Source organism: Sminthopsis crassicaudata, chromosome 2, assembly GCF_048593235.1.
Source record: "Sminthopsis crassicaudata isolate SCR6 chromosome 2, ASM4859323v1, whole genome shotgun sequence".
Lineage (NCBI taxonomy): Eukaryota > Metazoa > Chordata > Mammalia > Dasyuromorphia > Dasyuridae > Sminthopsis > Sminthopsis crassicaudata.
Window position 1 is genome coordinate 35406865 of NC_133618.1, and position 26063 is coordinate 35432927.

The following is a 26063-nucleotide window of genomic DNA, read 5'->3' on the forward strand; positions in this document are numbered from 1 at the left end:
TGCATAGAGCATTGTGCTCAGTTATTAAAACCAGAGATAAGTGTGATCTTAGATATTTAATATCTCTGTGACACTTGCAAATCATGAAAATATTTTTTGCCTTAAACTACTGGAGAAGGAAATCACAAAACCACTCTATTTTCTGTGCCAAGAAAATTCCCGTAATGTGATCATGAAAATCGGAGCTATCATTGAACCACTGAGCAACAAGAACTGCAAAATGATGAAGGGTATGGCTTTAGAAAAACCCGTGAAGATCTATGTGGATTGATACAGAATAAAGAGTCAAAACTAGAAGTTCGTGGTGCACAATAATAGCAATATTCTAATGATGACCAGCTGCCAAAAACTTAGTTATTCTGATCAAAAGAAGTCCAAGGGATTCATGATGAAACACACTACCCACCTTCAGAGTGCAAACTGATAAATATAAATTAAAGTAAGATTTTTTTTTTCATTTTCCTTACTGTTTTTGCTACAATGCTAAATTTTTTAAATTTGGGAGGGGGGGTATGATTTCATATGTATAGTTGACATATTTCTTGCTTTATCAGTGGATTGGGGAGGGACTGGAAAGAGAATTTTGGATGTCAAAATGTTAAAAAGAATGTTCAAAATAAATAACTTTTTTATTTAAATGGTTTAAAAAAGAGGTTTGGTATCACTAACAACATGGACCAGTTTATTGAACTTCTAAAGTTGAGTCTTTCTGCATCAGAGAATAAAATCCTCAATCTGTTGCCAGATGGCTGCAATGCCAAGTGGGGGTCAATTCTGGAGGTACAAGCTTGGTTTCTAGGGTCACAGAAGGTTTGATGAGTGATTAATATACACAACTCCTCAACTACTTGACCAATCTTGGAAGTCACCTGGTCTTCTCTCTCAAAGATTTACAATCCCATTACAAATCACGATTTACAATCCCATTATTCCAGCAGCCCCATCCTCTCAACCACAAATGTCCCAAAAGGCTCAAGTTTCTGGAGCTGCTGCCCTCTTCTAGCCCTTTTCAATGTTTTGTAATATCTTCCCACTTGCTGGGCAAACATATGTTATCGGCTTGTAAATATAGGCTTAGTGGGCTTTAATGAAAGCATTATTATTTTCTAATCAGTAAGAAAAACACTGGATCCCTGGAACTTAATGATATTGGCTGACATAGGATTTAGGAATATCACTTTGTTAATTGTACAGAGAATGTGTTGGAAAGGAGAAAAACCACCTGTTTGCCTGTTTGAGGCTGAACTGAATGTAAAAGTTACCCACACTCAGAGATAGCCAATTACTTTGTAGATTATTGTTTTTGGCAAACCATGATTCAAGAGGACTGACAATAAGGATATTCATCTCTTGCAGAGACAATGGGTTTAAAATACAGAGTGAAACTTGATTTTTGGATGTGACCAATATGGAAATAGACTTTTTTTGGACTATGTATACATGATAGAAAGATTTTACTTTTCTTGACTTTTGTTCACTGAGATAGAAGGGAAAACTGCTAAAAATAAAAGTAAAATTTTAAATTGAAAAATTCTACAGCTAGGACTTTAGAGCATGCCAGCACCTGAGATAAAATGCTTCATTACATGCAGAATAAACAAAAGAATTACAAATTATAGTAGGAAAAATAGAACGGCAGTAGTGGACAGGTGAAGGAGAAGCTTTGGGCATATACGCTTCTTTCCCATCCTCTGCGACAACAAACTAGGCTTTTCACACACACAAGAGGGAAGTGAGAAAGGTGAAATAAAATGGGAAGGCAGAATGGCCTTGAGCATCACCAATAAGCATCCCTGGAGTGGACAAGGGGAGGGAAAGTAAGAGATTCAAATGGCCCTCCCAAGTGATCATTTATTAAATATGTCACCTGTACAGATTCTTGCTGCAGCATTTAAATAGTTATCAGTTCATGAATCCATTTAAAATTATTGAAAGTGATGTGTAGTCCCTTATTAATAAGGAGACTACTAAGAAGTAAAACTTAATTTTCCCCCATCGAAGGAGGGGCCAAAGGATAGTGAGAGTAGGAAGCTATAATGGGTAGAGGGAATAGGAACTTTGGAACTGGTTGGAGAATTGATAGTAAAGTAATATAATCCAGAGTGGCTGAAGCCTCTTGTAAATTATGTATAACCTACTTAAAGCAATCTGTCAGGACTGGACAGAAATGTTCTACTTGTAGGTAAACTGAGTGAATTAAAACTTCACTTCCTTTTTATCTTGGAGAATCCTGCTTGGTGAAATGACTATGTTTATTTACTTTCTATACTTTTATAATGAGTTTTGGCTGCAGAAAAAAAAAAAAAATCAGCAGCTCTCAATGATCTGAGGAAGGAGATAGGGTAAATTTTGAACACGACCTAGACTTGGCCAGGAGCTATGTCTGCAAGCCCAGGAGATGGAAGCCGGCGGGCCTTGCCCATGAAGAAAGCCCCGGGGTAGTCTGTGCATCCATCAGGAGGCCTGGGGTTTTCTTCCTCAATGGCACTGGGTGTCCTTGTACTTCCCCTTGGGGAGGCTCCTGTCTGTCCTGGGCTGACTCCTCTGAAGGATCTCTCGCCATGGACTCGGCTGATCCCCTCATCCACAGGCACGTCCAGAACCACGAATGGGTTTCCAACTCTTCCATCACCATCTCACGCAGGAAGTTTTCACTTCTCTTTCCTCCAAATTGGTCCAGTCTTGGGGCTTCTCCTGGGCGGGAGCTCGCCCCTCCCTGCAGTCCCTTCTCAGGCCCCGCGCCCGCTGCGCCTCTCAGAGCTCTGGGGCTCGTGGGGCTGCAGCAAACTCCTCTCCGGACCCCCGCGGTGAGCGCCTCCTCCCGGAGCCCCCACGCCACTGCCCGGCTCCGGGGACCACGGCGGGGCTCCCGCTGCCTCGGGACGAAAGGCGATGAAAGGCTCATGCCTTCACTTTTCTCCCATTCTGCCTCTTCCCACAGTCGGCGCGCGGCCAGGCCGGGCCGGGCTCGGAGAACTGCAAACGGGCACTCCCCACCCTTACTAGGAGACGGACCCGTTCAGTGCCGCGGATTGCTGGAGACTGTCCCGGAGCCGAGTTCCAGGAACGCGCAGGAAAGGCAGCAGCTCTGGACTAAGATTCCCAGAAGACCTTGCTCACCAGAGGAGCATTTTCCAGTTCAAGGGAGGGAGAATGGGCGTGCCTCTTACGTCATTTCCGTCCCGCCCTCTCAACTCTCTGGCTTGGATTTGTGCTTTTTCCCTTCTTTGCCTGGAGCTGACCTAGCCTCGGGTGAGCGGCCGCTGCGAGCCGGGCCTTGCCTGGCCGGAGCCCGGCCGCGGGGGTGGGGCACGGGTGGAGCGCTGGGCTCTGGTTGGGGAGCACACGTTATGGGAGGGACGTCCATCCCGGGGCGAAAGAAGCCCTCCGGGGACTTCCAGGTCTGGGGGCGTCGCCGACTCCAGGACGGACCGGAGAGCCGGAGTGCGTGGGAGAGCACCGTGGGAGGAGGGGGTTCAAGCGCCCTCTACTGCGTGTGCGTGACCCCACCCGGGAATCTCTTGTCAAAGAAAGCAGCGTGATTTGCCATTTCCTTCTGCTTGTAGCAGATGAGAAAACTGAGGCAGTCGGGGGTCCCACTGCGAGCCAGGGTTAGGATGGAGAGCCCCAAGGTGTGTGGGGCGTGACTGACTCCAGGTTCAGCCCTTCCCCCAAGGGCCAAGAGTCTTAGGGAAGGCTCCCGTGGGGCCGAACCAGCCCTGGTGCCCCTCCTCCCGAAAGCCTCCGCTGTCCCTGGGGCCAGTTTCTCCGCCTCAGGGTATCATCTCGGTCCGATCTCCTACCTGGTCCCTAAAGAGATGTCGGTCTGGAGACAGCGTCCCCCTGCCCCGGGCTGCTGTCCAGCTCCGGGAGAGCGGGCATTCCCAGCCTCTGCTTAGGGCGCACGGGCACCTGGCCGGCTTCTCACGGTCTCCTTTTCTCCCCAGCTCTGCCTCGGAGGCCTCTTTTCTTCCCCTGAGGGAATGGCTCCAGTCCTCCTGAGCGCCCCGCCCTGCCAGGTGAGTGCCCGGGGCTTCTCCCCTAAAAACCAGATCTGGGGGGAGCGGGCGTTTCTCTCCCGTGTTGTGACCCTAGAAATGACCGCCTTCAGTGACGTCTTTAGAGCTAAAACATAGTATAGTTTTTCTACTTATCTTCCCCCTCCACAAAACCACATAGATTTCTTTTTTTACAGTTTTGAGTTTCAGAATCTTTTCTAGCTCCTCACCTACATACGAAGTCAAGCAATAGGACACCTATTGCACTTAAGTAATCAAAAACATTAGCCATCTTGAATAAAAGGTAATGAAAATAAAAGAAAGCGAAAATAGGCTTTAATCTCTTTCAGAATTCTTCAGTTCTCTTTTCACTTTTCAGTCTGTGGAAATTTCATGCATAATTGTATTCATCAGGGTAGCTTTGTTGTTCACACTTATCAGCTTACAACATTATGGTTGCTATGCACAGAATTCTCCTAGTTCGGCTCAGTTCACTTTTTTTCTTGTTGTTGTTGTTGTTCCTAAAAGTCTTCCCAGGTTTTCCTGAACTTTATCATTTCTTAGTGCACTGTAGTATTCCATCAGAATCACATGCCATGTCTTATTCAGCCATTCCCTAGGTGATAAACATCTCTTATTTCTAATCTTTTGCCATTACAAAACAAAAAATAAAAAAAACCTGATGTAAAGATTTTTTTGTACATTTTTATACATTTAAATTATTTTCTTCATCTTTTTGGCATTTAGCCATAGTAGTAATACTGCTAGGTCAAAGGATTTGCACGGTTTTAGTCTCTTTGGGCTATAGTTCCAAATTGGTCTCCAAAATGTTTGAAGCAGTTCTCCACACTATCAAGTTGTAGTAGTGTCCCTATTTTTCCACATCCCTTCCAGCACTTATTATTTTTTATTTTTATGATGGTAGCCAGTTTGAAAGGTATGAGGTGTTTTACTTTGCATTTCCTTAATTATTAATGATTTAAAGCACATTTTTCATATTACTCTTTTTTTTGCTTTTCTCTCTTTTTAAAATATTTTTTAAAATTAATTTTATAATTATAACTTTTTTTTGACAGTACATATGTACTGTACATAATTTTTTATAACATTATCCTTTGCACTCCCCTCTGTTCCGAATTTTCCCCTTCCCTCCACTCCCTCCCCTAGATGGCAGGCATTCCCATACATGTTAAATATGTCATAGTATATCCTAGATACAATATATGTGTGCAGAACCGAATTTTTTTGTTGCACAGGAAGAATTGGATTCAGAAGGTAACATATTACTCTTGATAGCTTTGACTTCTTCTTATAAGTACCTGTTCAGCTCCTTTAACCATTTTTCAGTTGGGAAATGCCTTTTATTTTTACAAATTTGGCTTAGCTCCACTCTGTATTTGTGAAATTTTGCTTTTACCAGAGAAACTTGATATAAAAATTATGTTGTCCTGATTGCCTTATTTGGTCTGCAATGGTTTTGTTTTCATATAAATATTTATATTTCATGGACTCAAAATTATGCCTATTTCCTGTTTCTTGTCTGGTCATAAATTTTTCTGATATATAGATCTGATAGATAAACTATCCCATGCTCCCCTACTTTTCTCATGATTTCACTGTTTATGTCTAGATTATCAACTGAATTTGACCTTCTTTTGGTACACAAATAGGAGATTATTTGCCTGTGCTTATTCTGCCAGACTGCTTTGTTTTTTATCACTTATTAAGTTCTTGCCCCAAAAGATTGAATCTTTGTGTTTAACAAGTACTAGATTACTGTGATTATTTACTTCTGTTTTTGGCATGCCGAATCTATTCCATTGATCAACTACTCTATTTTCTTATCCCTTACCAGATTCTGTATCTATTGATATGAATACTTCTTTGGATGTATCCTATAAATATTAGGTAGTATGTTATCTCACTGTCATCTTTACTAAAATTATTGATTGTTTTTTTGATTTATTTTTATTCTTTATCATTAAATCATTTAATTTTCACTTTGTTTTCTTTTTTAAAATAATAATACCTTTTTATTTTTCAAAAGACATGCAAAAATAGTTTCCAATATTTACCCTTGAAAAACATTGTGTTCCAATTTTTTCTCCCTCCCTCTCTACTTCCTTCCTTAAAACAGGTTAAATATATGTATTTCTTCTAAACATATGTTCACATTTATCATGCTGAATAAGAAAAAATCAGATCAAAAAGGGGAAAAATGAGAAAGAAAAAACAAGTTAGTTAAAGAACAACAACAAAAAGTGAAACTACCATGTTTGTGATTCAATTCCCATAACCCTCCCTCTGTATATGGATGACTTTCTCCATCACAAGTCTTTTGGAATTGCCCTGAATCACCTCCTTGTTGAAAAAAGCCAAGTCCATAACATTCACTTTATTTTCAGTCTGCTTCAAAGACCCTTTGTTGACATGATTTTCATTGCATTCTGGGCCATTTATGGGTATTTGTCTAAGTGCTTTTTATACCCTAATTCATGGTGTATTCATGTGAAAATGCCATAAACAGCCAAGAAAAGATATATTCCTTTCATTTCCCATCCAGATTGCTCTAAAAATCCAATTTTTTTTCTTCCAGTTAACTTTTAAAAAAAATTTTATCTCCTTAATTCCTTATTTATTTTATAGTTCGATTTATCTAGTTCTGAGAGGGAAAAGTTAAGGTCCTCCATAAGCAAGGTTTTAATATCTTTCCTCTGTAACTTATTTAACTTTACTTTCAGAATTTAAATGCTATGCCCATTTGATTCATATATATTTAATATTAACATTACTCATTATCCAAGCAACCTTTCATCAAGATGTTTCTCTGCTTATTTATTTTAATTAAGTATTTTTGCTTGGCTTTGTGTGAGATCATGATTGTTATATCTACTTTTAAAAATTTTTTTACTTCAGCTGAAACATTCTGCTCTAACCCTTTATTTTAACTGTGTATATATTTCTCTTTCAGGTGTGTTTCATGTAAAGTTAAGTTCTGGTTTCTAATCCATTATGATTTCTCTTTCCATTTTATATGTGAATTCATTCCACTCATATTCACAGTTATGATAACTTAGGGTATATTTCTCTCCATCCTATTTTCTTGTGTTTAACCTTCTCTCTCCTCCGGTCCCCCCCCCCCCTTTTTTTTTAAATAGTATCTCTCCTCAAGCCTTTTTTTTTTTTTTTTTCTTTTCCTTCCCACTGTGCCTCCCTTAATCAAGCTCCACCCTTTTTTCTTATCCCCTTTCCCACAGGGTAAGATATATTCCTTTACTTCATTGAGTTTATTTGTATTCTTAATTCTTTGAACCAGATAAAGAGTGCGGTACAAGCATTGCCTATCTATTTTTGCCTCCAATGTAAGAATACTTTTTGCACAGACAATTTTTTATGTAGGACAATTTTCCTCATTTTCTACTTCTCCCTTCTCCAAATGTATACTTCTTTTTGTTTTTGAGATCCTTCTAACATTATCAATTCATACCCTTGCCCGCTGTGTCTTACTGCTATAATAATGATGTTCTCAGACATAATCTGTCTTTTCATGTTAACAGTTTAATTTATCACTTCCATAGGATTCCTTTTTTTCTATTTACTTTTCTATGCTTCTCTAGAGTGGTGTAGTTTGGTGTCAGTTTCCTATTGAAATCTAGTCTTTTTATCTAAAGTTCTTGAAAGACATCCATTAAACTGGGAACTGATTTGACATCAAAGAATTAAAACTGGAAAGAAACCTTATGAAATTATTGTATTTGGGAAGGCCTTTAATAGGAGGGCAAATTTTAGTGTGAATCAGAATTCATACTGAAGGAAAAACATTTGAATGTAAATATGTGTGGAAAGGTCTTCCTGAATTCATAAGTTACTCAACATCAGAGACTGCCTATCAGAAACCTTAAGAATGAAATAAATGTGGGAAGGCCTTCAAGAGGAAGATACCACTTACTGAAGAGGTTCTTTATGAATGTATGGAGTTTAAGAAGGTCTTCTACTACCACTCAGAATTTATTCAGACATCAAAGAATACATACTAAAAAGAAATCTTTAAAATGTTCTGTATGTGGAGGCAGCACTTAATATCAGGAGGTTCACTTATGAATGTAACGTATGTAGTGAGGTGGGGGCAAACTTTAGCATGCAGAAGAGAATTCATACTAGAAAAAAAACTATGTAGTGAAGGAATGCTTTCCAACTGAGAACATAGGACAGAACCCAGACTTCATATTTCAAGAAATTATAAAGGGAGCTGAGGGCAAAGTTGAAAGGAAAATAGTTCAGTAAACCAATCACTTTGTGAGAGAGCCTAGAATTAAAAGCTTCCAAGAATGATATAGCCAAAACCCAGACTTGCCAGGTCAGTGTCACAAGATATCACACAATAAAAGGATATAAGACTTGGGATATAATATTCCATAAAGCAAAATTAGTAGGATTTCAATCTAGAATAATTTACCCAGTAAAAACTGACAGAAAACTTTTTTTTAAATTAAATTTTTCTCAATTACATGTAAAATTAATGCTAAATATTCATTTTTAAGCTCCAAATCATCTCCCATGCTTTCCCTCTTGAAAAAAAGGGAAATGTCATGTGGATTTACATGTGAAGTTATACAAAATATTTCCATATTAGCCATGTTGCAGAAGGAAATATAGACCCAAAAAAGTATACTTTGATCTACTTTCAGAGTCCATCAGTTCTTTCCCTGGATATGGTTAGCATTTTTCATCATCAGTCTTTTAGAATTGTCTTGGTATCATTGTATTGCTGAGGATAGCTAAGTCTTACAGTTGGTCATTGAATAGCATTGCTATTGCTATGTACAATAATCTCTCGTCTTTGATCATTTCACCTTGCAATAGTTCATATAAGTCTTCTCAGGTTTTTCTGAAATTATCTTGCTTATCATATCTTATGGAACAGTAGTATTCCATCACAATCATATACCATAATTTATTTGGCCATTTCTCAACTAATGGGCATCCATCCTTTCAATATACAATTTTTTGCTGGCACAAAAAGAGCTGCTCTAAATATTTTTTTGTACAAATAGGTTGTTTGCCTTTTCTTTGATCTCTTCGGAATACTTAGAAGTGTTATTGCTGGGTCAAAGGTTATACATATATTATAGTATACCCTTTTAGGTGTTATTCCAAATCATTCTCCAATAGTTGGACTAGTTCATAATTTCACCAACAAGGCAGTGGTATCCTAGTTTTTCTATATCCCCTCAGTCATTTATTGTTTTCTTTTTTTGTTAGCCAATTTGATAGGTGGATCTTGAGTTGTTTTAATTTGTATTTTTCTAATCATTAGTGACTTAGAACATTTTTTTAAAAAGACTAAAGATGGTTTTGATTTCTTCTGAAAATTGTTCATATCCTTTGACCTTTATCAGTGAGGGTATGACTTGTATTCTTATAAATTTGACTCAGTTTGTTGTATATTTCAGAAGTGGGCCAAAATTGCTGTAAAAATTTCTCCCAATTTCCTGTTTTACACCTAATCTTGGCTGTATTCATTTTGTTTGTACAAAAACTCTTAATTTAATATAATCAGAATTATCCATTGTAATGCTCTCAGGTTCTTGTTTGGTCCTAAATTCTTCCCTTATCCATAGACCTGATTGGCAAAATATCGCATGCTTCCTTAACTTATTTATGTATCACCCTTTATATCTAAATCCATTTATCTATTTTCATCTTATTATGTTATACTGTGCGAGAAGTTGGGTTTTCCCTAGTTCCTGCCAAACTTCCTTCTAGTTTCCCCAACAGGTTTTGTCAGATTCTTGTCCCCAAAACTCATTCATTTATATGCTTGGTAGAACCAATATTTAAAAAAGAAAGAAAGAAAGAAAGAAAGAAAGAAAGAAAGAAAGAAAGAAAGAAAGAAAGAAAGAAAGAAAGAAAGAAAGAAAGAAAGAAAGAAAGAAAGAAAGAAAGAAAGAAAGAAAGAAAGAAAGAAAGAAAGAAAGAAAGAAAGAAAGAAGGAAGGAAGGAAGGAAGGAAGGAAGAAAGAAAGAAAGAAAGAAAGAAAGAAAGAAAGAAAGAAAGAAAGAAAGAAAGAAAGAAAGAATTTTTACTCTATCCAAAAAAAAAAAGCCAAAAAACAACCTATAGAGTATTAGTAATTAAACATTTTTAAATACATATAAAAATTCTTGTTGTTTCTTCATTACTAACAAAATTAGCAATTTTGCTGAAATGTTGACTGGAAAACTGCAAGATCCCAGCCTGTATATTTCCCTTCTAAATGAGTTAACTCTTCCATTTAAAGGGAGAGTTAAACCACCATCATCACTAGATGAGCATCTGTTACAAATGCATCTTTGCTGTTTCTCAGATTGATCTTTACTACTATATATTATGTATCTTTTATACTGATATATGACTCTGTTCCTTAGCCAGCACCAGATTATTTTGATGATTATAGCTTTGTAATATAGTTTGAGATCTGGTACTGCTAGGCTATCTGCCTTCACATTTTTTTTTCATTGATTCAGTTGCTATTATACTGGAACTTTTATTCTCTGAGATGAATTTTCTTATTTTTTTCTACCTGTATAAAATAATCTTTTGATCATTTGCTTGGTATCAAGTAAATTATTTTAGGTAGAATTGTCCTCTTTATTTTAATAGCTCAACTTACCCATGGACAATTAATATTTCACCCATTGCTTAGATCTTTATTTGTGTGAAAAGATAGAGATCACTCCCCTCCCCTAATATGCACTCTCTTTTGTCACCTATCACCCTTCCTACTTCTCATTCCCCTCTTATTTTCCTACAGGTTAAGGTAGATTTCTATATCCCTATTGAACATGTATATTATTTCCTATTGGAGCCAATTCAGATGAGGTGTAAAGTTCACTCACTCCTCTTCTCCCATTCCATTATAAAAGCTTTTTTTGTCTCTTTTTTTTTTAATGGCATATAATTTGCACCATTTCACTTCTCCTTTTCCCATTCTTCCCAGTCCATTCTTCTCTCTTCCCTTAATTTCATTATTTAAAAAAAAGACATGATCTTTTCATATTCAACTCACACCCGTGCCCTCTGTATGTATGCCTTCTAACTGCCACAATAATGAAAATGTTGTTATGAGTTACAAGTATCATCCTCCCATGTAGGAATATAAACAGATAAGCCTTAATAAGTCCCTTATGATATCACCTTCTTTCATCAGCTATTCTTGAAAATTTCCTATTGCATTAACTTTTTTCTCCTGAAAGATATTCTGTTTTGCTGTGTAGATTATTTTTAGTTGTAATCCTAGCTTCTTTGCTTTCTGGAATATAATATTACAAGCCCTTTAATGTAGAAACTGCTAGATCTTGTATTGTCCTGATTGTGGCTCCATAGTATTTGAATTGTTTCTTTCTGACTAATAGCAGTATATTCTTCCTGTTGCTGAAGCTCTAAAATTTGGCTATAATATTCTTGGGAGGTTTGGGGGTCTCGTTAAGGAGTGATCAGTGGATTCTTTCAGTTTTTATTTTACCTCCTGGTTCTAGAATGTTAGGGCACTGGGATAATTTTATTAGCTAGCTCTTCTGAAAAGCATTTATCTTTTTATTTAATAAGTACATATTTTATTTAAGAAAAACATATATGTTTATACTGACATTATGGCATTTTTTTTGGAGTGTTCAGGGGGAATTAGCACCTCTGAGTTGAGGATTTGGGAAGAACTGATAAGGCTGCACACCCACCTCTAGGGTCCATCTGCCCTCTAACTCTGGCTCCAAGAAGTTGTCATGGGCACAGTGGCCAGGCCTGGTAAAGCTTTGGCAGATGAACTAAATTAGGGAGCGGGCCAGACGTCTCCTAACTTATGGGCTTAGTGACTTTGCGAGAGAATGAGACCAATTATCCCTAATGTCATTGGTCCTTTTCTAAAATGAAGGATGAACAAACAGCAACCTTTTGGCAAAATGTGGTTGCCTTGATTTTTTTTTTTTAATTAGTACTTCTCCATTTCTTTGCTTACTTTAATTCAAGCATAATAGATTTGCTTCCATTCCACTATTTTAATGTTTTATATCTTTCTATTTCAAGTGTCTCTCTTGGGAATGACATGTTTTTAGATTCTGATTTCTAATCCTATTTGCCTATTGCTGCTATTTTATGAAGTAGTTCACCCCATTTATGTATTATGAGCTCTGTATTTCCCTTCATTCTATAGTATTCTGTTTATTCTTTTCTATTTGTTTTTATCCTTTCCACTTGCCTGTTAAGTAAGATAGGTCTCTATATTCAACTGAGTATGTACATATGATTTTTCTTTGGACCAGTTCCCTCCCCATTTCCCACTATATTTAAAAATTCTTCTTTGCATCTTTGTTTCAAGAGATAAATTTCCCCTTTCTACTTTTTCCTTTTTCCTTCTTTCAGCACACCACTCTTTCTCACCTTTTGTTTATGAGATATAATAAACTCATACTATGTTGTATTTTTAAATAGACTAATTCTAACTGCCTTACAAAGGATAGTTTCCATGAAGGAATATAAACAATGTGATTATATTAAGTACATTATAAATTCTCTTACATATTTTCCTTTATATGCTTTGCTTGAGCCTTGTTTTTGAATGCCAAATTATCTATTCAGTTCTGGACTTTGAGTTGGAATTCTTGAGATTTTTCAAAAGTGGAGCCAAGATAAAAGGAAAAATCAGGAATTCAGCTCAATACTTCTAAATTCCCCTCCACAAATTTTGTTATATTGGTCCTGCCTAACCTTTATCCATTTATTTAAATCTGATTTTATTTTTTTATACAAAGGTTGTTTTTTTTTTTTTTTTTTTTAATGATTTTGTTCATATAGTTTTCTGGGTTTGTTTTGTGTGTTTCCAAGGATTTTATACTGTCTCTATTTTAAATGGGGTATCTCTAGTTATCTCTTCTTGCAATATTATGTGTGTCGATAGATAGATAGATAAATAGATAGATGGTATATTGGGATACTGATGGTTTATGTAAGTTTACTTTATATCCTGCTGCTTTGCTGATATTATTATTTCAATTAACTTTTTAGTTGAGTCTTTAGGATTTTCCAAATATATCATCTGAAAAAAGAGATAGTTTTATTACCTTATTTACTATTCTAATTTCATCTACTTCTTTTTCTTCCATTATTACTATTGCTAGGATTTACAAAACTGTACTGAATAATATTGGTGGCAGTGAACATTCTTGCTTTATTCATACTTTATTTTTGGGAAGGCTTCTAGCTTATTCCCATTACAAATCATGCTTGCTGATGGTTTTAGATAAATGTTTCTTATTAGCTCTCCTATAAGAAATCACAGCTAGCAGCCTCCCTGCTACTCTGCTAAGGCATTTTCTGGCTGCTGCTTGTGGTTGGCCATAAGCCAGACCTATTTGGTCCACATAGGGCAACAGAGGGTCCTTCAGCCATCCCCTGCTGTGAGGTGAGAATTCCAGTGGCTGAGGCTGAGGCTGCTCCCAAAGCAGCTACCCCCAGGGCTTGTTTCTGGTAGCTTCAGAGGAGACATTCCTGATAGGTTGGTGCTTCACTTGGGCCAAACCCTGGCCCTGGTCTCTATTCAAGTCTTCCCTAGGTGTCCTGGAGAGCACTGTTGTAGCAGAGCTCTTGTTTAATCTTGATGCTCTATTTTACCCTGAGATGATGTTCTGTCTTGTTCATGGAAGAGATCTGGGGACTGTGGCATTTTCTGACCCACTCTGCGGTCTTCCCTCACGATTGCTCTTTTGGCTTTGGGAGCATTGAACATAATCATATTGTTAGAAATGACAACTCAGAGATGGAGTACAGAGAGCTTTATTTCGTTTATTGCAAGAAGTGGGTGCAACTCTAATGAGCTCATGCATTGATATGGAAGCTGGAGCAAGCTCTGGGACCCTAAAATTAGTCCTGCTCCTCCCTTCAGAATCCTGGTTGGTCTCCCTTATACACTTTCTACATACACTCCTTAACATGTCCCTCCCTCCCTGATAATGGGATGCATGCTATGTTCTCCCAGTAGGAGAAGTTAATGTTAATAAGGCTAATTAAGCATGCACAGTAGCACCAGCACTTCGACCCAAGTTTGAATTGTGGAGGGGAGGAAAGGGAAGACAGGAGGAGGGGAGGTGGATGGTCTGTCATGTCGTGGTTTTTGAATTAAAGCTGGCCAAAATACCAGGTCCTTATTCTTATAGCCAAGTTACAACATCTGGGGAAACAGAAACTTTACCTCCCACCATTCCTTACACTGTTAATTTCAGAGTACCACATAAAGAAAGGAGATCAGGCCTATTGGTTGAATGAACTGGGTGTATTTAACCTGGAAGAGAAGATATAGGGCCACATGATAGCTATTTTCAGCTATTTTGTTTTGATTGTTTTATTTTAGTGAGTAGAAATGGAATTAGGCATATTATTGTTTGAGCTCAGAGGGCAGAAGTAAGAATCATTGGTGTGTGTTATAAAAAAAAATATCATTGGATCCATTAACAACAGTAAAAAATTAAGCACTTACTAGGTACCAGCAGTGTGCTAAGTAGTGAAGGTACAAAGAAAGACAAAAACAAACCCAGCACTGAAGGAACTTACAGTCTAATGGGAGAGAAATTCTTAAGTGCTTGCTGTGCACTGGTCACTGTACTGGGTTATGAATATATGTAAATGAAATAATCCCTACAGACATGACGTTTGTATTCAAACTTCATAATGTAATTATTTTTGGTCTTTCAGGAATCAGTGACATTTAAAGATGTGGCTGTGGAATTCACCTGGGAGGAGTGGGTACAATTGAATCCGTCTCAGAAAATGCTGTACAAGGATGTGATGTTGGAGAACTATAGAAACTTGGTCTCTTTGGGTAAGAACAGCTACCCCTTTGGAGTCACTATATGTCCTATATATCCTTTGGCATACATGATATTCCTTATCCTCTTGTATTCAAGAGACAGAGTACTTGTGTTTCCTGTTTCCAGAGTAAAAGTCTTTACTTAGTATGCCTGTAAATTAGATTCCTTCATTTGTTTTTCTTGAGAATGAATTTTCTTTCTGTTGCTTCACATCTAAGATTTTCTGGGTAGTCCTAATGTAGGTATTATTTTCCAGTATCTTAAGTGAGGAGTCAAATGAATTGTATTTTCTAAGTCCTACTCTGTAATCCATAGTTACATAATGTAAAATATTCTTCAGTGGTACTATTCTTGGGGTCTTGCTAGCCTTCCCATATTTTTTTCTCCTCAGAGATTGATCTAGTTTAGAATTCTTTTATTAAGTTTTATGAATTCTTGGTTTAATGTCAGTTTTCTTCCAAATTCTGACAACTTAAAAAACCCAAAGAAACAAAAATACAAAACAAAACCTTACTTCTCCTTCCAACTTGCTCATTGAGCTCTCCTTCACTAAAAAAATTAAAGATTTTCAGACAAAATCAACTAACATAGTGCTCTTGATGGTACAAGATACTTTATGCACCCTTTCTGCTTAGCATTGAAAGGAATATTTCATGTTTGTTTTATTATGATGTCTTAGATGACTGTCTCTAGCACTTTGTTATTTTCAATGAACAGGATTTGCAGTTTCCAAACCAGATGTGATCTACCAATTGGAAAAAAAAGAAGTATCTTGGATGTCAGAACCAAGCAGGAGATGTCCAGGTGACTACATAGAAATCAAGGAGATGGGTCATTGCCAATCAGAGCTCTCTTGGTCATTTTAGCTCAAAGTTCTTGTAAAATGTGGGACAAGGTGATGTTAACTAAAGTTTCTCAAGCCTATTGAAAAGAGCTGAGACTTTACATTGTCATTTTTATACTCAACTTACTTTTTTATATATGTCTTTACTCACATGTACCTCCTTTTTCAAAGAAGTTCTTGCCTCAGTACAAAGTTGCTATTTCTCTTCAATGAATTGAAAATTACCTTCTCTTAAGCTGGCATTCTCCTGCCTTTCTTGCATAAATTCATTCTCCCTTTTAAAATAAAAGCACATTATTTAAAATATTAATCCTTTTTGTCCTTTTTGTTTCTGAATACCTTTCTGATATTTTCAGTGTTGCTTTGCTGCTGTTACTTCTTAAATATTTAATCATAACTTAATTTCCCTTTCATTATTCTATCTTTTATATGTCATCCTGTTTTTCTTTATGCTTTGAAGTTATGTTTATAAAGGCACAGTAATATACATTCATGTCAGGACTGGTTCAGCTTTAACCTCATCTTTGGTCCCATAGTTTCTCAATATTTTGCTATTTCACAAAAAGCTGCTGTGAACATATTGAGAGAGCTTTGTGCTTTTAATAATATTTTGAGTATACAAATCTAATAGTGAGGCCATTGGGTCAAAGGATATGAAAAATTTTATAGGTGCTGCTTAAATTCCTATGTTGCTTTTCACACTCAAAAATGTGGTAGCAGCAGCTTATTAAGTACCTATTTCAACATAACTGCCAACATTTATTATCCTTTTAAAGTATTTTTGAAAATCTGATGGCTATTTGATGATACCTCAATTTTTTTTTCATTTTTATTTCTTTGAGTGCCAGGTGGATTATTAATTTTTTTATTTTGTGAAAAATTCTTATATGTCTTGATAATTTATCTTGTGAAATTGGATGTTACTTTTACAAATGTTGAATCAGTTCAACACAGAGTAGATATGTTGGATTTTTAGAGCAAATTTATTGCAACAATTGTCTGATGTGATCCTCCCCCTTTCTTTATATTTCTTTTTTATTCTGTTTATTTTATGTCTCTTTTTATCTCTTCTCCTCTAACCCGTCAACTCTTTTTCCTTCTGTCCAGTGTTTTTACTTCCTATATTCCCTCCAGATTGTAAGGATATGTTGGCAAGCACTCAAAGTTATCTACTTTTTTTATGGACAGTCTTTCATTCTTAATGCCATTCAAATATCAGCTATTTACAGTTGTAGTTGTATAAGGACTTCCAGGTAGTTTCATCCTAAGACAATTCATTTACATATGTTAAGTTGGAATTTTCATACTTTCACAGAATATAATTTATTTATTTATTTGTTTGTTTGTTTAGTGGAAAGATCATTGAGACTAGATTTCTCAAATGAGAAGTCAAGAGAACTGCTCTAAAGCACCAAGATTAGAAACCTTGTGAAAGGGGGAAAAGATAGGATTAATCAGCATTGTATTTTTCCTTTCAGGCAAGAAAGAATTTACTTCAGAGAAACCATATGAATGCAGTGAATGTGGGAAGACCTTCAGAAGTAAAACACAATTTAGTGTGCACCAGAGAATTCATACTGGAGAGATTCTTTATGAATGCAAGGAGTGTGGAAAGACTTGTCACTGTAATTCAGAACTTATTCGACATCAAAGAATGCATACTGGAGAGAAACCTTATGAATGTACAGTCTGTGGTAAGGCCTTTAGCATGAATGCAAATCTCACTGTGCACCAGAGAATTCATACTGGAGAGAAACCTTATGAATGTAATGAATGTGGGAAGACCTTTAGACAGAGGACACACCTTTATGTCCATCAGAGAATTCATACTGGTGACATTCCTCATGAATGTAGTGAATGTGGGAAGGCCTTCAAGAGGAAGACACAACTTACCTTGCATCAGAAAATTCATCCTGGAAAGGTTCTTTTTGAATGTAAGAAGTGTGGGAAGACTTTCCTCTGCAAGACAGATCTTATTAAACATCAGAGAATTCATACTTTAGAGAAAGCTTATGAATGTAGTGAATGTGGTAAGGCTTTCAGGAGCTTGATTCAACTCACTGTGCATCAGAGAATTCATCCTGGAAATGTTCTTTATGAATGTAGCGAATGTGGGAAGGCCTTCCCTAGAAACTCACATCTTATTAAACATCAAAGAATTCATACTGGAGAGAAACCTTATAAATGTAGTGAATGTGGAAAGGCTTTCAAGAGGAAGGTGCATCTTAACCTGCACCAGAGAAGTCATACAGGAGAGATTCTTTATGAATGTAAAGAGTGTGGGAAGGCCTTCCTTTACAATTCAGATCTCACTCGACATCAGAGAATTCATACTGTAGAGAAACCATATGATTGTACTGTCTGTGGGAAGGCCTTCCGAAGTAAGACACAACTTGCTGTGCATCAGAGAATTCACACTGGAGAGAAACCTTATGAATGTAGTGAATGTGGGAAGTTCTTTAGACAGAGGACACACCTTTATATGCATCAGAGACTTCATACTAGAGACATTCTTTATGAATGTAAGGAGTGTGGAAAGACTTTCTCCTACAACTCAGATCTTATTCAACATGAGAGAATTCACACTGGAGAGAAACCTTACAAATGCACTGTGTGTGTAAAGGCCTTCAGGAGTAAGACACAACTTACTGTGCATCAGAGAATTCATACTGGGGAGAAACCTTATGAATGTAGTGAATGTGGGAAGTTCTTTAGACAGAGGACACACCTTTATATTCATCAGAGAATTCATAATGGAGAGATTCTTTATGAATGCAAGGAGTGTGGGAAGAATTTCTCCTACAACTCAGAACTTATCCAACATCAAAGAATTCATATTGGAGAGAAATCTTATGAATGTTCTGTATATTGTTAGACCTTTAGGAGAAAGGCTCAGCATACAATGCAGAAGAAAATTCATACTGGAGAGATTCTTTATGAATATAAAAAGTTCAAAAAGGCTTGCTACTACAACCCAGAACTTAGCCAATGTCAAAAATTCATACAGGGAGAAACCTTGAACAAATTGTGTGAAGGAAGATCTTTTGCCTGAAGGTAGAACTTACTCAACATCAGAGCATCCATTCTAGAGAGAGACCTTTTGAATATAATAAATTTGGGAAGACCTTTAGATTGAGGACACAGCTTGCTGAGGATCAGTGAATCCATTCTGTAGGGTAATCTTATGAGTGTAATGCATATGGGAAGAAGGTCTTTAGGCTGAGGATTCTGCTTTAATTCCATCAGAGAATTTACACTGGCAAAATTCTTTATGAATGTAAGGAGTATGGGAAACTCCCCTAGCTAAATAGACTATAATTCTCAGTCTCTAGAAGAAGTTCCAAAAGTACTTATTTAGCCCCCATGGGATAGAGAGATATCCTTCCTTTCTGTGGAATCTTCTAATGCAAAGTTTCTTAAACTATGGGTTGTGACCCCATATGGGTCATATAACTGAAGGGGGGGGGTCATGAAATTATAGTGTTTGATATATCTGGGATATACCCGGGATCACATAAAAAGTTTAAGAAGCTCCACTCTAATGGGAGAAATGTTTATCCTTCCATGGACCTTCAGGGAGTGAGACGTTATGCTGATTGGGTAGAGGCTACTGAGTGGTATTTAGAAACTGTGGTATTAACTTTGATCCCTGGCATATGGCATGTAAGAAGAGTATGAATTACCTTTTGGCCATTAGGTGAGCATGGTATGTGCTATATAATTGTTACCTACTTGAGGAAATATGTTCTGAGTGATTTTCCTGACTTTTCATTCATCAGGGTAGCCATTGTGAATCTTAAGGAATCTCATTAATTAAAACAAAATATTGGGATATGATTTATACCCAATGTTCTTACTATCAAATGAAGAAATTTGGCTAAGTTCAGGTAAATGAGCATGAGTAACTATAATTCTCTTAAGGTCATCTTATGCCTTATCATCTAATTAATCATTTATGTTGTGGCCAACTCTTTGTAATCCTCTTTGGGGTTTTCTTGGCAAAGATACTGGACAGGTTTACCATTTCCTTTTTTAGTTCATTTTACAGATGTGGAAGTGAGACAGACAGACTTAAATATCTTGCCCTGAGTCATACAGCTAATAAGTATTTGAGGCTGGATTTGATATACTTTCTTCCTGAGCCTAAGGCTGGCACTCTAGTCATTGTGTCACTTAACTTTCTATATTATCTAATTAGTGACACATATGAAAAAAATGAATGAGATTCTTATTGTGGTCAAGGATATGAAAAGGGAATTTTTAGAAGACATTAAAGCTATTAATTGTCATATAAAAAAAGGCTCTAAATCACCATTGATCAGAAAATTATAAATAAAAACAATTCTGAGATACCAGTTCACACCTATTAGATTGGCTAACATGACTGAAAAGAAATTTAATAATTTCTAAAAGAAATATAAAAAAATAAGGTCTCTAGAGCACAATTTACAAGTTTCCAGTCATTCTGGAGAACAATGTGGAACTCTGCCCCCAAAGCTATAAAAGTATGCCTACTGTTTGATTCAGCAATCCCCTTACTAGATCTTTATCCCAAAAAGATCAAAGAAAAAAAGAAAAAGACCTATATGTATGGAAATGTTTATAGCAGTTCTTCTTGTGATGACAAAGAATTTGAAATTGAGTGGATAAGCTATCAAATGGGAAATGACTGAACAAATTGTGTTTTTTTTAATTTTTAAAATAATATTTTACTTTTTCAAATACAAGTAAAGATCGTTTTCAACATTCATTTTGGTAAAACTAAGTGTTTTAAATTTTTTCCCTTATTTCCTCTTTCTCCAAGACAACAAGCAACCTGATACAGATTAAATATGTGCAATCTTGTTGGTTTATTATTCTAAGGGAATATTATATGGGTCAGAGGATATTGCACTGAGTCTGTAGGTAGGAAGATCAGAGTTCAAATTTGGCTTCAGTCACTTATTAGCTGTATTTCCCTCAGAAAGTCACTCCACTTCCATTTGTCTTAATCCATGGAAGAAGAAAATGGCAAAGCCATTCCAGCATCTTTCTCAGGAAAACCCTCAATTGGTGAGACACAATTGTACAACTTAACAACAATAACAACATAAGAAATGATGAGGGGGGCATTGAGAAAAGCCTGGGAGGGCCTATAGTAATTGATGCCGAGTGAAGTGAGCAGAACTTGGAGGTCATTGTAACATCAATATTGTAATATTAATCAACTGTGAAAGACTTAGCTAGTTTAAGATGATGATCTAAGGAAATTCCAAAGGCCTCATGATGAAAAAATGCTTTCCACCTTCAGAAAGAGAACTGATGAATTTGGTGTAAATTGAAGCATAATTTTTTATTGTCTTTTTCTCTTTTGCAACATGACTAATATAGAACTTTTGTTTTGCATTTCACTTATATAATTGATATACTATTTTCTTTCTCAATGGGTTTTAAAAGAGATGGAATTAGAGAATTTTAAACTCAAAATTTTTAAAAGAATATTAAAAATATGTTTTTGAAGGATGAAAAAATTTGGAATTACCCATGATATGGACCAGATTATTGAATTATGATAATTTGGTCTTTCTGAAGCAGAAAGAAAAAGTCTAAGATTTCTGCTTGCCTACCTGAATCCCAATAATCTGCCTGCTAATTCAGATTAGCCAGATTGATGCAGAGTCCAAAGGGAGTCAGTTGTGGAGGTCCAAACTTGGGCTTTAGGGTAATTCAAGGTTTGTTGAGTGACAAATACACTAACCAGAAGTTGCTCTGCAACCATTGGAACAGTCTTAGAAGAGATAACCTGGTCTTTAAGGAGGGGAAATGATCTACAAATCATCACTTACAAACCCATGCTTGTCCCTTCAGCCACAAGTGTCCCAGTGGCTTGGCTTCTGGAGTGGCTGCTCTCTTCAGCCCCCTTCAGTGATCTTGAAGCATCTTCTCACCCTCTGCTGAGCAGTCAAAATATATTCAGCTTGCAAAGACAGACTGGAGTCATCCTCTGGTGGGCTTTAACAGAAGAGTTAGTGTTTTATCCTAGAGGTAGCCAGAAAGCACCAAAATGACATGTCTGACCTATGATTTAGGAATATCAGTTTGCTAATTGTATAAAGAATGTGTTAGAAAAGAGAACTGCCTGTATGTCTGTTTTGGTTTGAGCTGTAATTTCATTCTTATGGGGAAATCACAGTCTAGAAGTTACTTAGACCTATAAAGATGGAGAGTTCCTTTTTACATTATTGTCCTGGGCAAATCATGATTTCAGAGAACTAAAGATAAGCATGCTACCCATCTCTTTTTGGAGATGTGACTAATGTGGAAATTAATTTTGTTCCTATATATGAGGTTATACTTTTGTTATTTTTTTTTCCAATAAGGGAGAGAGAACGGAGATAAAAAGGTAATTGCTTAAATAATAGTGAAACTTTTATAGTGAAATTTAAGTATATTCAGACATCCTGAGAAAGAATATGTGTAGACCACCATTACATTCAGAATAAAGACAAAGAGAGCAAGAACAAGTAGGGAAAGAAATTCAGATGAATGGCAGTGGTGGACCAAATAAAGGAGATACTTTGAGCATATACACTTCTCTATCCCCATATTACCAGAGAAGAACTTGAAGAGAGGGAACTAAAGGGGATAGGAAAGCAAAAAAGATGGGAGACTCAGCACCAAAAATCCCTGCCCTGCAGTGGTCAGGGGGAGGGAATGGAAGTGATTGAGTTGACCTTCCCAAGTGACCATTATTAAATAAGTAATATGTGCAGAATGTGATTCACAACAGATCACAGGCAGATGTTTACCTATTGATTCATGAATCTGTCTAAGAGCATTCTTTCCCAACAATGGAGGATGGGAGATATTTAATCTCTTGTCAGTAAGAAGACTAATGGGAAGTATAGTTTTTCCCTGACAGAAAGGGGGCCAGATTGGAAGCTATAGAGAGCAAAGAAAAGATATGAAGAGCTGATAGCATATGAAAGGTGTTGTTCAAAACTTATATTCATGTGTAGTTGTCCACTCATAAATTGTTCAACTGACCAGTGCTCTTATGGAGTAATATGCCAAGGCAGAATGTTGTTCTTTTGCTTGCTATTGAAAGTTGATGTAATGTATTTCCACTTTACATTTTTTTCCCTTTTTCATCCTACTTGCTGAACTGACATTACTTATCCTTAAATCCTATTTATTTGTTGTCTGCACTTTTATAATGATTTGTGGCTGGAGACAAAAATGAGATTTTTTTTTCTTTTTAAGCAAGTATTTGCTATAAACAATTAGTATCCAATCCAATTCTCTGAGGAAAGAGAAAGGAGAACATTTGTGCATATAACCCAAGATGTGGCCAGGAATCTTATCTTTTTTTTAATTTTAAATAATAGCTTTTTATTTTCAAAATATATGCAAAGATAGTTTTTAACATTCACCCCTGCAAAACTTTGTGTTCCAAATTTTTCTCCTTTCCTTCTGCCCCCCAACCCCTTCTCCTAAAATAGCAAGCAATCCAGTATATGCTAAATGTTCAATTCTTTCATATATATTTCCTCCATATTTTCCTTTGGTATTATCTTCTCAAAACCACCCTCTTTTTCTGAGTAAACAGTAAGTTCTAAAGAAGCTAAACCTATTTATCAAAGCTTCTTTTAAAAAAATTTTAATAATAGGTTATTATTTTCAGGATATATGCAGATAGTTTTCATGGTTCACTCTTGCAAAATCTTGTGTTCCAAATTTTTCTCCTATCCCTTCTTTAGACAGCAAGTAACCCAATATATGTTAAACATGTGCAGTTCCTCGAAATATATTTCCACATTTATCTTGCTGCACAAGGAAAATCAGATCTAAAAGAGGAAAAAAAGGAGGAAAAAAAACAAAAAGCAAGCAAACAACAAAAAAGATGAGAATACTATGTTGTGATTCATATTGACTCCCCATAAACATCTTTCTAGATGCAAGTAGCTCTTTCTTAAATTCAGGAATTGGCCTGAATCAGCTCGTTGTTGAAGAGAGCAAGAGTTCAAAATCAAGGGAAGTAGAGGGGGGAAAATGGAAAGAAAAATATGAATAATACAGGAAAATTATGAAAAAAGTCAACATCTTGGTAAAGGAGACATATTAAAAAAAATATACTGAAGAAAACAACTTGAAAAGACCAAATGGTTTAAAAAAAAAAAAAAAAAGCAAGCACAAAAATCCAATGAAGAGAAGATGCTTTGAAAAGTAAAATTGGCCAATTAGAAAAAATATATAAAAATTCACTGAAGACAAGAATTCTTTAAAAAGTAGAATTTAAATAGTGGGGGGAAAAGTACACAGATCCATTGAAGAAAAAAATCTTTAAAAGTAGAATTGGCCAAATGGCCAAAAGAAGATAGATCACTGAAAACATTATTTCTTAAAATTAGAATTGGGCAAATGAAAGCTCATAACTATATGAGACATTAAGAAATGAGGATAAGAAGATAAGGATGGGGAGTGCTGATAGAAAGGGCAGATTGGAAAGAGGTAAAGTTAAAAACAAAACACTTGAGAATGGGCAGAGTGAAAGGAAAGGGAGTAGCATGCGGAGGGAGAAATTAGGATGGAGAGAAATACATAGTAATTATTATTTTGGAAAAACATCAAGTTTCTCTGATAAAGACCACAAATATATAGGAAAATGAGTCAAATTATATAAATCAAGGCCATTCCTCGATTCACAAATGGTCAAAAGGATATGAACAGGTAGTTTTCAGACAAAGTAACCAAAGTTATCTTTAGTCATATGAAAAAATGCTCAAAAAATTTTTGATTAAAGAAGTGCAAATTAAAACAACTCTGAGCTGCCACCCCACCCCTATCAGATATTAGATTAGCTAATAGGACTGGGAAAAATGACATATGGAAAGGATGGGAGAATTAAGATGCTAATGCATTGTTGGAATTCAAAATGATGACCAAAACTGCATATACCCATTAATCTAGCAATACCATTCATTACTTGGAATATATCATAAAAAAGATTTAAAAAAGGAAAAGGACCTATATGAACAAAAATATTTATGACAGCTCTTTTAGTGGTGGCAAGAAGAAATTGAGGGGATGTTTATCAGTTGGGGCAATGGCCAATCAGGTTATACGTGATTGTGTTGAAGTGCTCTTGTGCTACAAGAAATGTGGATAGTCTCAAAAACCTAGAAATACTTAACAGTGAACTGATACAAAGTAAAATGAGCAAACTAAGGAAAACATTGATCCAACAATAGCAATATTTTATGATGATCTACTGTGGTTAACTTAGTTATTTTCTCTCTCTCTTTTTTTCCCCTGAGGGAATTGGGGTTAAGTGACTTGCCCAGGGTCACATAGCTAGGAAGTGTTAAGTGTCTGAGGTCATATTTGAACTCAGATCTTCTTGACTTCAGGACTGGTTCAAGACAAAAATAGATCCTGTTCTCAAGGAGGTTACTTAATTTTTTTTTTATTATAGCCTTTTATTTTCATAACATGCATGGACAGTTTTTCAACATTGACTGTTGCAAAACCTTGTGTTCCAATTTTCCTCTACCTTCCTTCCATCCCCTCCCCCAAACGGCAAGTAATCCAATATATGTTAAACATGGTAAAATATGTTAAATCCAATACATGCATATACATTTTACTGCACACACACACACACACACACACACACACACACACAATTAGATCAAAAGGAAACAAAAAAAAAAAAAAAAGAGAGAAGGAAAATAAAATGCAAGCAAACAAAAAGAGTGAAAATGCTATGTTGTGAACTACGCTCAGTTCCCACAGTCCTCTCTCCATGCAGATGACTCTCATTATCAGAAGATCATTGGAACTGGTCTCAACCATCCCATTGATGGAAAGAGTCACATCCATCAGAATTGATCATTGTGTAATCTTGCTATTGCTGTGGACAGTGATCTGGTTAATTAGCATCAGTTCATGTAAGTTTCTCCAGGCCTCTTTGAAATCATCCTGCTGATTGTTTCTTATAGAACAATAATATTTCATACCATTCATATACCATAAGTTACTCAGCCATTCTCCAATTGATGGACATCCACTCAGTTTCCAGTTTCTAGCCACTACAAAGAAGGCTACATTTTTGCACATGTGGGTCCCTTTCTCTCCTTTATGATCTCTGGGATATAAGCCCAGTTGTGACACTGCTGGATCAAAAGATATGTATAATTTGATAGCCCTTTGGGCATAATTCCAAATTGCTCAAGGAAGTTACTTTTATTAAGAGTGTTAATGTGCTATTTTTTTTGTTTTATACTTAATGGGTTTGTGTTCCTACCCACTAATCATCTCTGTAACCTTTGTGTAATCTGACTTTTATTCCCATTGTCCTATTAAAACTACTAACACTACTCTTTCAAAGTTAAAAAAAATGGC

At 36.2% G+C, this 26063-nt stretch overlaps 1 protein-coding gene across 1 annotated transcript; it reads left to right on the plus strand.

Annotated features, from left to right (window-relative positions):
* Nucleotides 1–3179: 3179 nt before the first annotated feature.
* On the plus strand, nt 3180–25380 carry LOC141554117 (uncharacterized). The gene is made up of 5 exons (XM_074285694.1): nt 3180–3252; nt 3948–4019; nt 14721–14847; nt 15554–15640; nt 17159–25380. Exons 2-5 carry the CDS (start codon nt 3984–3986, stop codon nt 18553–18555), a joined length of 1647 nt encoding a protein of 548 aa, XP_074141795.1. The 5' UTR covers nt 3180–3252; nt 3948–3983; the 3' UTR covers nt 18556–25380.
* The last annotated feature ends 683 nt before the right edge of the window (nt 25381–26063 follow it).

Coding starts and splice junctions, on each gene's coding strand:
- LOC141554117 (XM_074285694.1), top strand. CDS start 3,984: ATGGCTCCAGTCCTCCTGAGCGCCCCGCCCTGCCAG. Junction 4,020..14,720: donor TGAGCGCCCCGCCCTGCCAG/GTGAGTGCCCGG, acceptor TTGGTCTTTCAG/GAATCAGTGACATTTAAAGA. Junction 14,848..15,553: donor TAGAAACTTGGTCTCTTTGG/GTAAGAACAGCT, acceptor TTCAATGAACAG/GATTTGCAGTTTCCAAACCA.